General features: G+C 40.2%; 1 protein-coding gene across 1 annotated transcript; it reads left to right on the top strand.

Annotated features, from left to right (window-relative positions):
- Positions 1-11,202: 11,202 nt before the first annotated feature.
- On the top strand, positions 11,203-12,147 carry LOC131833299 (olfactory receptor 2W1-like). The gene has a single exon (XM_059176417.1). The coding sequence runs from the start codon at positions 11,203-11,205 to the stop codon at positions 12,145-12,147; it is 945 nt and encodes a 314-aa protein (XP_059032400.1).
- The last annotated feature ends 1,483 nt before the right edge of the window (positions 12,148-13,630 follow it).

The following is a 13,630-nucleotide window of genomic DNA, read 5'->3' as shown; positions in this document are numbered from 1 at the left end:
TAGAAAGGGAAATTAGAGAATCTATTCCATTTACTGTAGCACTGGGAACCATAAGATACCTTGGAATAAAGCTGACCAAGGAGGTAAAGTATCTGTACTCAAGGAACTACAGAACACTCATGAAAGAACTCATACAGAAATTCAGTAATGTGGCAGGATACAAAATCAAGGCACAGAAATCAGTTGCTTTTTCTATACATTAACAATGTAACTGTAGAAAGAGAAATTAGGGGGTGCCTGGGTGGCTCAGATGATTAAACATCTGCTTTGGGCTCAGGTCATGATCCCGGGGTCCTGGGATTGAGTCCCACATAGGGCTCCCTTCTCAGCAGAAAGCCTGCTTCCCCCTCTGTCTCTCTCTCTCTGCCTTTCATTGATAATTAAATGAAATCTTTGAGAGAGAGAGAGGAAGAGAGAGAGAGAGAAATTGGGGAATTGATTCCGTTTACAATAGCACCAAAACCATAAGATACCTTGGAATAAACCTATCCAAAAAGGTAAAGGATCTAGAACCTACAGAACACTTTTGAAAGAAACTGAAGACACAAAAACCTGGGAAAACATTCCATTCTCATGGATCAGAAGAATAAACTTTGTTAAAATGTCCATGCTGCCCAGAGCAATCTACACTTTCAATGCCGTCCTGATCAAAATACCAATGGCAGTTTTCAAAGTGCTGGAACAATCCTAACTTGTATGGAACCAGAAAAGACCCTGAATCACCAAGGAAGTGTTAATAAGAAAAACAAATCTTGGGGGCATCAGGTTGCCTGATTTTAAGCTTTACTACAAAGCTGTGATCACCAAGACAATCTGGTACTGGCAACAAAAGCAGACACATAGATCAATGGAAGAGAATAGAGAGCCCAGATATGGACCCACAACTCTACAGTCTGACAAAACAGGAAAAAATATCCAATGGAAAAAGGACAGCTTCTTCAATAAATGGTACTGGGAAAATTGGACAGCTATATACAGAAGAATGAAATTCAACCATTCTCTTACACCATACACAAGGATAAACACAAAATGGATGAAGGACCTCAATGTGAGAAGGAATCCATCAGAATCATAGAGGAGAACACAGGCAGTAACCTCTTTGATACTGACCACAGCAACTTCTTTAATGACACATCTCCAAAGGGAAGGGAAACAAAAGCAAAAATGAACTTTCAGGACATCATCAAGATAAAAAGCTTCTGCACAGCAAAGGAAACAGTCAACAAAACTAAGAGGCAACCCACAGAATGAATGAAGGTATTTGCAAATGACACTACTTCCCAACCTCAACACCCAAAAAACAAATAACCCAGTTAAAAAATGGGAAAAGACATGAACAGACACTTCTCCAAAAAAGACATTCAAATGGCTAACTGACACATGAAAAAATGTTCCACATCACTAGCCATCAGGGAAATACAAATCAAAACCACAATGAGATACTATCTTACACCAGTTAGAATGGCAAAAATTAACAAGACAGGAAACAACAAATATTGCTGAGGATGCGAAGAAAGGGGAATCTTCTTACACTGTTGGTGGGAAACCATGCTGGTACAGCCACTTTGGATAACAGTATAGAGGTTCCTCAAGATGTTAAAAATAGAGCTACCCTATGAGCCAGAATTCCACTACTAGGTATTTACCCCCAAAGATACAGATTTAGTGAAAAAAGGAGCACATGCACCCCATGTTTATAGCAGCCATGTCCACAATAGCCAAACTGTGGAAGGAGCTGAGATGTCCTTCAACAGATGAATAAAGAAGATGTGGTCCATATATACAATGAAATATTACTCAGCCACCAGACAGGATGAATACCCAACTTTTCATTAACTTGGATGGCACTGGAGGGGATTATGCTAAGTGAAATAAGCCAAGCAGAGAACGACAATTATTATAAGGTTTCACTCAAATGTGGGACATAAGCAATAGCACCGAGGACCATAGGGGAAGGGAGGGAAATCTGAAGGGGGAAAAATAAGAGAGGGAGAAGAACCATGAGACACTGTGGACCCCAGGGAAAAAACTGAGGGTTTCAGAGGGAAGGGGGCTGATGGATGAGGTTGACGGGTACTAAGGAGGGCATGTGTTGTGATGAGCACTGGGTGTTATACACAACTAAAGAATCACTGAACACCACATCAAAAACTAATGATGTACTATACAGTGGCTAACTGAACATAATAAAAGATAAAAATGAAAAAAAAAAGCTGAAAAATATATAATAGAGAAAAGAGGGGCACCTGGGTGGTTCACTGGGTAGGCCACTGCCTTTGGCTCAGGTCATGCTCTGTGGGTCCTGGGATCAAGCCCCACATTGGACTCTGCTCGGCAGGGAGCCTGCTTCCTCCTCTCTCTCTCCGCCTGCCTCTCTGCCTACTTGCGATCTCTGTCAAATAAATAAATAAAATCTTTTTAAAAAATAAAAAATTAAGAGAAAAGAGAAAAGAATATCGTCCCAGGTAACATCATTTCACTGTGCTCTTCATCTTTGTACCCTCAGCAGCTGGCACAGAGAAGGCACTATACACACTTTGTTTGATATGAAGAAGTGCATACCTAGCAAAGTGCCATCCAGTACTGTGGCTTTGCATTTTCCCATAACTGACTCAATAAATATTTATTAAATAATGGGGAAATAAAGTACATGGATAAAGGGGACCCCTCTCACACTGCTGGTGGGAATGCAAGCTGGTACAGCCACTTTGGAAAACAGTCTGAAGGCTCCTCAAAAAGTTGAATACAGAGGTACCCTATGACCCAGCAGTTACACTACTAGGTATTTACCCCAAAGATACAGATTTAGTGAAAAGAAGGGGCACATGCACCCCAATGTTCATAGCAGCAATGTCCACAATAGCTGAACTGTGGAAGGATCCAAGACGTCCTTCAACAGATGAATGAATAAAGATGAGGTTCATATACACAATAGAATACTACTCAGCCATCAGAAATGATGAACACCCACCATTTCTATCAACATGGATGGAACTGGAGGATTATGCAAAGTGAAATAAGTCAGACAGAGAAAGACAATTATCATATGGTTTCACTCCTATGTGGAATATAAGGAACATCGCAGCGGACCACAGGGAAAGAGAAGGAAAACTGAATGGGAGGAAATCAGAGAAGGAGTCCACTCATAAGAGACTCTGTCCTCCAGGAATACAACTGAGAGTTACAGAAGAGAAGGTGGGGGGATGGGCTAACTGGGTGACGGGTACTAAGGAGGGCACATATGGTGATGACCACTGGGTGTTGTACACAACTAATGAATTGCTTAAAACTACATTAAAATCTAATGATCTGCTATATATTGGCTAATGAACATAATAAAAGATAAACTTTAAAAATAGCAACTGTATTCTTTCCTGCAAAAATAACACCTACACAATCACCTATATTTCTACAACCCGACTGATGGCTTACCCACTGGGGAAACACACACACACACACACACACACACACACACACACACAAACTTCAATTAAATCTGTTAAATTTATAGATATGGTTTAAATCATATTTTTAATCTTCAACAATAAATTTAATATATAATAATAGTCATCTCTGAAATTAATTTTCATGGAGGAAATCTTTAAGGAAAAGAAAGAATAAAAGTTAAGATGAAACCCAAATAAGGGAAGCTTTCCTAAAATGGTTGTTTGGATAACCCTCTGACCACAGTGTAGGATCTGTTAATCACCTCTGTGGGGCACCAGTCCCCAGGGTCTGCACCATGTTAACACACTAGCCTTTACAGTCCTACATAAGCACTTCTTGGAGCACACAAAGACCAGGGGAGGGCTCTCCTGGTTTAACTGGGGAGAGACCCACCCACAAATGCGTCTAGCGGGAGTGCACATGAAAAGACTACACATATCCCATCAAAAATACATTTAACAAGCCAAATTCATCAAATTTTCCAACAGCCCAAGAAAGAGTTTTTCTCCAGCATCCACTTTAAACAGAGACATCCCCGAGTCTTAGTTCAGCTACTGCATTTCAATGCAAATGTCATCGTGGTGTTAGTACAAGACAGCAGTGGCTAATCGCTATTTCCTAGACTCACTAACTGGCCAAACAATCCCTCCGATTACCCACGCAATGAAGGCTCACCATCATGGGAACATGGATACCTCTGGACTACACAGGAACACAACAGCTGTGAATTCTTCCCTCTTGAAACGTAAATATGTTCTAATTTTCTTTCTCGTTTCCTCTTCACATCATTCTGTACATGAAGTTATGTTTAAATATGTCTGCTTCACTTCTCTTACATTTCACTGAACAAAGTAACATGTAACTGGATTCCACATTGTGAAAAATGAAAAACTGTTTCAGTGACAACACTGATGCCGCTTTCTTAACATCTGTTCTTTCTGCGTGTGCTCTGTGGTTTTTATACCATGTCCACGCTTAAATTTAAATCACAATAACAGCTAAAGTTTGAGACCAAGGCTTTGAAAAATCCTATATGTGAATTCACAACATAAAATTACACAACGTGTAATTTCAGGCTTCACCCTTCCAATAAGGATACCTGGGTTCTTATGAGACCTAAAGCTCCAGCTGAGCTGGTGATGTATTTCAGCTGCTAACCCTAGCTAAAACATTTTAGAAACCACATGTGCATCATGGATGCTCACAGCCTTCTTCAGTGCTACCGCACACCTACAGTACTATGTTGATCTCTCAACCCACTAATGGAAGGCACTCAATAAACCATGGTGGGTCCAAGGACAGCAACCAGAAAAGCATGGTAATTAAATATCACACAGTCTTAGCAAGAGCTGACAACCATCAAGCACTTAACCTGGGAACATAATGCTAAGTGTATATTTCATGATAGGTTCTAATATTAAAGGAAACTCAAAAGACATAAAAAATTTTTAAGGAGTCAAACTGAGCAATGTTGTCTAGAGATGCACTTAGGAGTAGTAAAGTTTAAAATACAGGAGATTACTATAAATATCAGGATAGTGGATACTTCGGGCGACAGGAAGGGTAATGATCAGACAAGTCATGAACAGAAACTCTTGCAGCGCTTGCTAGGATTCTATTTCTTTTTTAAAGATTTTATTTATTTATTTGAGAGAGAGAGAGATCACAAGTAGTCAGAGAGGCAGACAGAGAGAGAGAGGAGGAAGCAGGCTCCCCGCAGAGCAGAGACCGATGCGGGACTCAATTCCAGGACCCTGGGACCGTGACCTGAGCTGAAGGCAGAGGCCTTAACCCACTGAGCCACCCAGGCGCCCGGTAGGATTCTATTTCTTAAAAGGAAAGCCACTTTCACTTCTTTTTTTTAAGATTTCTTTTTTTAATGTGACTCATAAAGCCTTTTTATTTTTTTTAATTTTTATTTTTTTAATTTCTTTTCAGCGTTCCAGAATTCATTGTTTATGCACCACACCCAGTGCTCCATGCAATACCTGCCATACTTAATAACCACCACCAGCTCACCCAACCTCCCACCCCCCACCCCTCCAAAACCCTCAGATTGTTTTTCAGAGTCCACGGTCTCTCATGGTTCATCTCTCCCTCCAATTTCCCCCAACTCCCTTCTCCTCTCCATCTCCCCATGTCTTCCGTGTTATCTCTTTTGCTCCACAAATAAGTGAAACCATATGATAAGATTTTTTAACTTATTTGACAGATGGAGATCACAAGTGGGCAGAGAGGCAGGCAGAGAGAGAGGGGGAAGCACGCTCCCCGCTGAGCAGAGAGCCCGATGAAGAGCTGGATCCCAGCACCCTGGGATCATGACCTGACCCAAAAGCAGAGGCTTTACCCACTAAGCCACCCAGGTGCCCTTGTAGGATTCTATTTCTTGACATAGGAGACATGTCTTGAAAGAGGATGTTGTGGCCGATGTCAAAGAGGTTACCGCCTGTGTTCTCCTCTAGGATTCTGATGGATTCCTGTCTCACGTTGAGGTCTTTTATCCATTTCAAGTTTATCTTTGTGTACGGTGTAAGAGAATGGTTGAATTTCATTTTTCTACATATAGCTGTCCAATTTTCCCAGCACCATTTATTGAAGAGCCTGTTCTTTTTCCACTGTATGTTTTTTCCTGCTTTGTCGAAGATTATTTGATGATAGAGTTGAGGGTCCGTATCTGGGCTCTCTACTCTGTTCCACTGGTCTATGTGTCTGTTTTTGTGCCAGTACCATGCTGTCTTGGTGATCACAGTAAAGCTTGAAATCAGGCAATATGATGTCCCCAGTTTTTTCTTTTTCAACATTTCCTTAGCAATTCGGGGTCTTTCCTGGTTCCACACAAATTTTAGGATTCTTTGTTCCAGCACTTTGAAAAATGCTGGTGGAATTTAGATCAGGATGGCATTGAAAGTGTAGATTGCTCTAGGCAGTATGGACATTTTAACAATGTTTATTCTTCCGATCCATGAGCATGGATTGCTTTTCCATCTTTTTGTGTCTTCTTCAATTTCTTTCACAAGTGTTCTATAGTTCCTCAAGTACAGATCATTTACCTCTTTGGTTAGGTTTATTCCAAGGTATCTTATGTTTCTTGGTGCTATTTTAAATGGAATCGATTCTCTAATTTCCCTTTCTTTTTTAATAAAGATTTTTATTTATTTATTTGACAGCGAGATCTCAAGTAGGCAGAGAGGCAGGCAGAGGAAGAGGGAGAAGCAGGCTCCCTGCTGAGCAGAGAGCCCGATGTGGGGCTCAATCCCAGGACCCTGAGACCATGATCTGAACCAGAGGTAGAGGCTTAACCCACTGAGCCACCCAGGTGCCCCAATTTCCCTTTCTATATTTTCATTGTTAGTGTATAAGAAAGCAACTGATGTCTGTGCATTGATTTTATATGCAGCCACATTACTGAATTGCTATATGAGTTCTAGAAAATTGGGGGTGGAGTCTTTTGAATTTTCCATATAAAGTATCATGTCGTCAGCGAAGAGAAAGTATTTGACTTCTTTTTTGCCAATTTGAAAAAAATTTATTTCTTTTTGTTGTCTGATTGCTTTTGCTAGGACTTCTAGTACTATATTGAACAACAGTGGTGAAAGTGGGCATCCTTGCCGTGTTCCTGATCTCAAAGGGAAGGCTGTCAGCTTTTCCCCATTGAGAATCATACTCACTGTGGGTTTTTTATAGATAGATTTTATGAAGTTGAGGAATGCTCCCTCTGAAGAGTTTTAATCAGGAACGGATGTTGTATCTCGTCAAATGCTTTTTCTGCATCAATTGAGAGGACCATGTGGTTCTTCTCTCTTCTCTTATTGATTTGTTCTATCACATTGATTGATTTGCAAATGTTGAACCACGCTTGTATCCCAGGGATAAATCTCATCTGAGAGTTAGTTACAAGAATATTCACCTTAACTCATCAAGCTCTTGCTTTTGTCTGTATCAATCTTTTATTCTGTAACAAAACTTTTCATAGTGAAGCCATGTTGAATTGACTTATAAAATGTTATTTCCAGAATAAAGAAAAAGAGCCAGTGCTCTGTTAAAGAGGCAACTCTGAGCTCAACATAAGGAATGGGATGCAAAGATTAAAGAACAGCTATGAAGCTCTGAAAACTGGAGTCTGTGAGTATTCCGTGGAAGACCTCCATCCTAAAGCAGAATGCTGGATCATACTTTCTGACTCTATTTCAACTCTAAAATTTTATGGCCTTTTAATTCCCATAACAATCCCAATCCTACATTTTTAAAGAACGCCCAGTGCATTTTGAAATTCAGGCATGTTGGAAGCTAAGTCCTCTGTCCTCTCCTGCCTCTCGGTTTATCAGTTCAGTATACACATCGTGCTCATGTTCACTTTTGTATATGAGAGTCTGTGCATTTGAAAAGTTATGCAAACATAAAATTTTAATCATTCCAAGTTTAGTTTCAGACCATCAAAGTGGCATCACTGGTGTGAAAAATGAGGAGAATAAGGAGCAGAATAATAATGATTTGTGGGTTGATGCATACAAATTTTAGACACCAAGCTCTGAGTCCAGAATCTGCACTACACCCCACTTAGCTGACATCCAACCATAGAAACTTCACAATCACTAATCAAACTAAATTTTCATTTTTGGAAATGGAAATATCCATGGAAGTTTTGGAAATGGAAATTACCTCATACTACTTGGTAGCAATACTTCTTCATGATTGTAACGTTTTCATGTTTTAACTGAACTGTTTATAACAATGACATCTTGTAAATAATTTATCTTATTTACTATAACTGCAGCAAATAAATTTATTATTTCTTGGCTCCAAACCCACCATGGATATAAAGAACTCTAGTTCTGAAGTTCATGGTCAGAAATTATATGAAAAAAATTACACACCAAAAAAAAGAAACTAAAAAATTAAAACTAATTCAGTAACAAAATATTCCATCTATTTAATGATAAAGTATTCAGAAGTAGTGAAATATGTTTTATCTCTTTGCAGTAATCTTTCAGAAGTGAAATAAGATTTTATCAATAGGGTTCCAAAGCAACCAGAGGATTGAGTCCTATGATTGTTAATTTCCACGTGGAAAAATCATGCACTAAATCATTTAAGAAGCTGCTTTTTGTTCGAGTAAACTGCCTTGCTACTTTTGCTGAATGGCCAGGTGAGGAGGATCTAACACAGATGGTTGCTGTGGGTACATGATATCCAAATCTAGAACTAACAGTTCAATTTTTTTACATTTTTTTTTATTATGTGATGTTAGTCACTATGCAGTACGTCATTAGTTTTTTAGGTAGTGTTCCAAGATTCACTGTTTATGCATCACACCCAGTGCTCTATGCAATACATGCCCTCCTTAATACCCATCACTGGGCCAACCCGTCCTCCAACTCCCCTCCCCTATAAAACCCTCAGTTTGTTTCTCAGAGTCCGCAGTCTCTCATGGTTCGTCTCCACTCTGATCTGCCCCCTTCATCTTTCCCTCCCTTCTCCTAATATCGTCCATGCTGTCCTTATGTTCCACAAGGGAAACCATATGATCATTGACTTTCTGTTTGACTCATTGCACTCAGCATACAGTTCAATGTTTTCTTCTGTGACAAGACAGTAAGGCTATTTACTTAAATGGTGTAACAGCAGTCATGAAAGGTATTCAAAGAAATACATGGCCGCTGTACATGGAAATGAAGGTCAATAGGAAAAATTATATTTCCTGGCCCCCAAAACTTATGCAACAAAAAAGGACAGTATAGTGAAGAACACTAAAATTGACAGAGGAACATCAGGGTCTGCAAAAATGAACAGAAGGGGCAACACTGAGGAGGAGGTTGGTGGTGATGAAGACTACAATGGCTGGAATGCACACATCTGGGAGTGAAGGTGAAGGTGATCCTACTGCCAAATGGTGAAGTTTATCTCAAGAAAATGGATCATTTAACTTTTGACCCCAAACTCCACTCCTTTGATAAGGGAAAAAATTGTCATGACAGAGTGATGCTTATGTCTACAATTAAGGACAACTCCTCAAAATATACCCTGCTCCTAAATTATATCATTAACACATGTATTTATTAGCTTTTCAGGTACATAGAACTATAGGTGTCATGGCTTATTAAGCTCTTTCAATGATTTACAACTCAGTGTGATGCATTTACCATATTTTTAGATCACTCTGGTTATGAGTAAATATGGAGAGAGAAATATTGGGCAATTAACCCAGGGAAAGTGTTAACAGAGGTGTTCCAAATGGGAGTGAACACACAAACAATTGAGTTTGGGATACTCATGGCAAACTACAGAGATTTCTTTTAAATTTTTATTTAATTTCTTTTCAGTGTACCAGAATTCATTGTTTATCCACTACACCCAGGGCTCCATACAATACGTGCCCTCCATAATACCCACCACAAGGCTCATTCAACCTCCCACCTCCCTCCCCTACAAAATCCTGATTGTTTTTCAGAGTCCACAGTTTCTCATGGTTTGTCTCCCCCTCCTTCCTTCTCCTCTCCATCTCCCCATGTACTCCATGTTATTCCTTAGACTCCACAAATAAGCATAACTATATGATAATGGACTCTCTCTGCTTGAATTATTTCACTCAGCATAATCTCTTCCAGTCCTGTCCATGTTGACACAAAAGTTGTGTATTCACCCTTTCTGATGGAGGCATAATACTCCACAGTACATACGGACCATATCTTCCTTATCCATGTGTCCGTTGAAGGGCATCTTGGTTCTTTCCACAGTTTGGCAACTATGAACACTGGGGTGTGTTCATATGAACATGGTCATAGCCCTTGTCTTCCCTACATCTGTTGGGGTATTGCAGGGTCATAGGGAAGCTCTATTTTTAATTTTTTAAGGAAGCTCCTTAAGAAATTAAGGAGTGGCTTAAAGTGGCTGCACCAACTTGCATTCCCACCAACAGTGTAAGAGGGTTCCACTTTCTCCACATCCTCTCCAACATTTGTTGTTTACTGTCTTGTTAATTTTGGACATTCTAACTGGTGTAATGTGGTATCTCAATGTGGTTTTGATTTGAATCTCCCCGATGGCTAGTGATCATGAACATTTTTTCATGTGTCTGTTAGCCATTTGTATGTCTTCACTGGAGAAGTGTCTGTTCATGTCTTCTGCCCATTTTTTTTTAATTTTTTATTTTTTATAAACCCATTTTTTGACATGATTATCTGTTTTGTGTGTGTTGAATTTGAGGAGTTCTTTATAGATCCTGGATATCAGCCCTTTGTCTATAGTGTCATTTCTGAGCATCTTCTCCCATTCCATGGGTTGCTTCTTTGTTTTGTTGACTATTTCCTTTGCTGTGCAGAAGCTTTTGATCTTGATGAAATCTGAAAAGTTCACTTTCGCTTTTGTTTCCTTTGCCTTTGGAGACATATCTTGAAAGTTGTTGTGGCCAATGTCGAAGAGGTTACTGCCTATATTCTCCTCTAAGATTCTGATGGATTCCTGCCTCATATTGAGGTCTTTTAGCCATCTCGAGTTTATCTTTGTGTATGGTGTAAAAGAATGGTCGAGTTTTCTTCTTCTACACACAGCTGTCCAATTTTCCCAGCACCATTTATTGAAGAGACTGTTATTTTTGCTACTGGATATTTTTTCCCACTTTGCTGAAGATTAGTTGACCTTAAAGTTGAGGGTCCATATTTGGGCTCACTACTCTAACTACAGAGATTTTTATTTCTTCCTGGGGTATACGCTATTTATTATAACTCTGGTTTGTCTCCTAGAATTTCCTGAAGAGCCATGGACACAAACAATGGAAGTTCCACCACAGATTTCATCCTGCTGGGCTTTTCTGACCGGCCCCAATTAGAACCCATCATCTCTGGGGTGGTCTTCATCTTCTATATTGTGACTCTGATAGGAAACACAACCATCATTCTTGTATCCTACCTAGACACCCAGCTCCATACACCCATGTATTTCTTCTTAGCCAATTTGTCTTTCTTGGATCTCTGCTATGCAACTAGCATTATCCCCCAGATGCTGGTAAATCTATGGGGTCCGACAAAGTCTATTACCTATGGAGGGTGTGTGCTCCAATTCTTCTTTGCCCTTGACCTGGGATCCACTGAATGTCTTCTCTTGGCTGTGATGGCCTATGACCGCTATGCTGCTGTCTGTCAACCACTTCACTACATGGTCATAATGAACCCTCAGCTTTGCCAAAATATGGTGCTCACTGCCTGGTTAGGTGGTCTTGGAAGTGCCTTAATTGTTTGCTCTTTGACTTTGAAATTGCCCAGATGTGGGAACAGGGAAGTGAATAATTTTTTCTGTGAGATGCCAGCATTAATCAAGATGGCTTGTGTCTATTCAAAAGTAATTGAGATCACTGTCTTTGCTCTTGGGGTGGTATTTCTTCTAGCACCTATATCACTAATTCTCATCTCATATGGAATTATCACTCAAGCTGTCATGAGGGTCAAGTCAAAGGCAAGATGGCGTAAGGTCCTTAATACATGTGGTTCCCACCTCACAGTAGTAACTCTGTTTTACGGAACAATCATTTACATGTACATGAAGCCACAGAATAGCAGCTCCCAAGATGAGGGGAAGTTCCTTTCTCTCTTTTACACAATCATCACACCCACCCTTAACCCTCTGATCTATACTTTAAGAAACAAAGATGTAAAGAGCGCAGTAAAGAGAATACTGTGTGTAGAAAGATGGTCAGCCAAGTCGTGAGTTAGATGGAAGAGAGCTAGGAAATAATACAGACCTTTACCAACAGAAGATGAATCAACTCAGTTATCCAAAGAGTATTTATTGGGTGTTTAACATGTACCAAAAATTGTACTAGGTACTGACTTTATAAATAAGTAGAAAGAAGAAAGAAATTATGAGATAAAGATACAGATACATAAAAAAAAAAACTTTGATTCATACACTTAGAAAACTTCAAGATTAATCAGAGATTGGGGCACCGATGTGGTTCAGTCGATTACTGTCTGCTTTTGGCTCAGGTTAAGATCACAGGTTCCTGGGATCAAGCCCCAAGTGGGGCTTCTTGCCCAGCAGGGAGCCCGCTTCTCCCTCTCCTTCCCACTCAAGCTCTCTCTCATTATCTCTGTCTCTCTCAAATAAATAAATTTTTTTAACAATTAATCAAGAGCCACACAAAAGTAAACACATAATTATGAAATGTGATTAAGTACAGTAATAGAGATATGTACAACATATTAAGAAAATATTTCAGGGGCACCTGGGTGGCTCGGTGGGTTAAGCCTCTGCCTTCGGCTTAGGTCATGGTCACAGGATCCCGGGATTGAGCCCCGCATTGGGCTCTCTGCTCAGCAGGGAGCCTGCTTCTCCCTCTCCCTCTGTCTGCCTCTCTGCCTACTTATGAGCTCGCTCTCTCTCTCTCTCTCTCTCTCTCTCTCTCTTTCTGTGTAAAATAAATAAATAAAATCTTTAAAAAATTTTTCAGAAGAAACTTATTTTAACGTAGGACTGCACTGGACACACCCTGATTTCTTTCTTCCTAAAGTGGCCCCTTTCATAGGAAACACTCCCTTTCATGCACCTGATACTGCCAACAGGTTCTTTTTTCTGAAGACCAACTACCCACCAATATTTGTTCCACATTCAGCTTCTAGTTTTAACTAGGCACAGGATCCCATGCTGTATATCACATTTCTGAACCTGGCCTCCACCAACACACTGCCAGGGAAGCAATGTGGGCAAGTCCTGGGGAGTCTTCTCAGATATGAAGCCATTTTCTCTCACCATTCTCCCTCCCCTTCCTGTTAGCTGGAATGTGAATGTGGAGGGCCCCTAACTTTACCAAAAACCCTAAACCTGCACAGTAATGCCTCTCCACTACTACAGGAGAAAAAGCTTCTATATCATTTAATATTATTTAAGTCACTCTATTTTTTAAATTTTATTTATTTGCCAGAGAGAGAGAAAGGACACAAGCAGGGGGATTGAAAGAGGGAGAAGCAGACTCCCCACTGAGCAGGAAGCCCAATGTGGGACTCGATCCCAGGACCTGAGATCATGACCTGAGCTGAAGGCAGAGGTTTAGCCGACTGAGCCACCCAGGTGTCCCTGAGGTCTGTTCGAGTAGATTAACTTTTACCCTTCATGGCCTGATAAGGAGTTTGAGCTTTTTCCTGGAAGGTAGTGTCGATCTTCAATCAGCAGCAACCACATCATTTGGCACCAT

The sequence above is a fragment of the Mustela lutreola genome, chromosome 6, assembly GCF_030435805.1.
Source record: "Mustela lutreola isolate mMusLut2 chromosome 6, mMusLut2.pri, whole genome shotgun sequence".
NCBI lineage: Eukaryota > Metazoa > Chordata > Mammalia > Carnivora > Mustelidae > Mustela > Mustela lutreola.
This window is presented reverse-complemented; position numbering and strand designations above follow the sequence as displayed.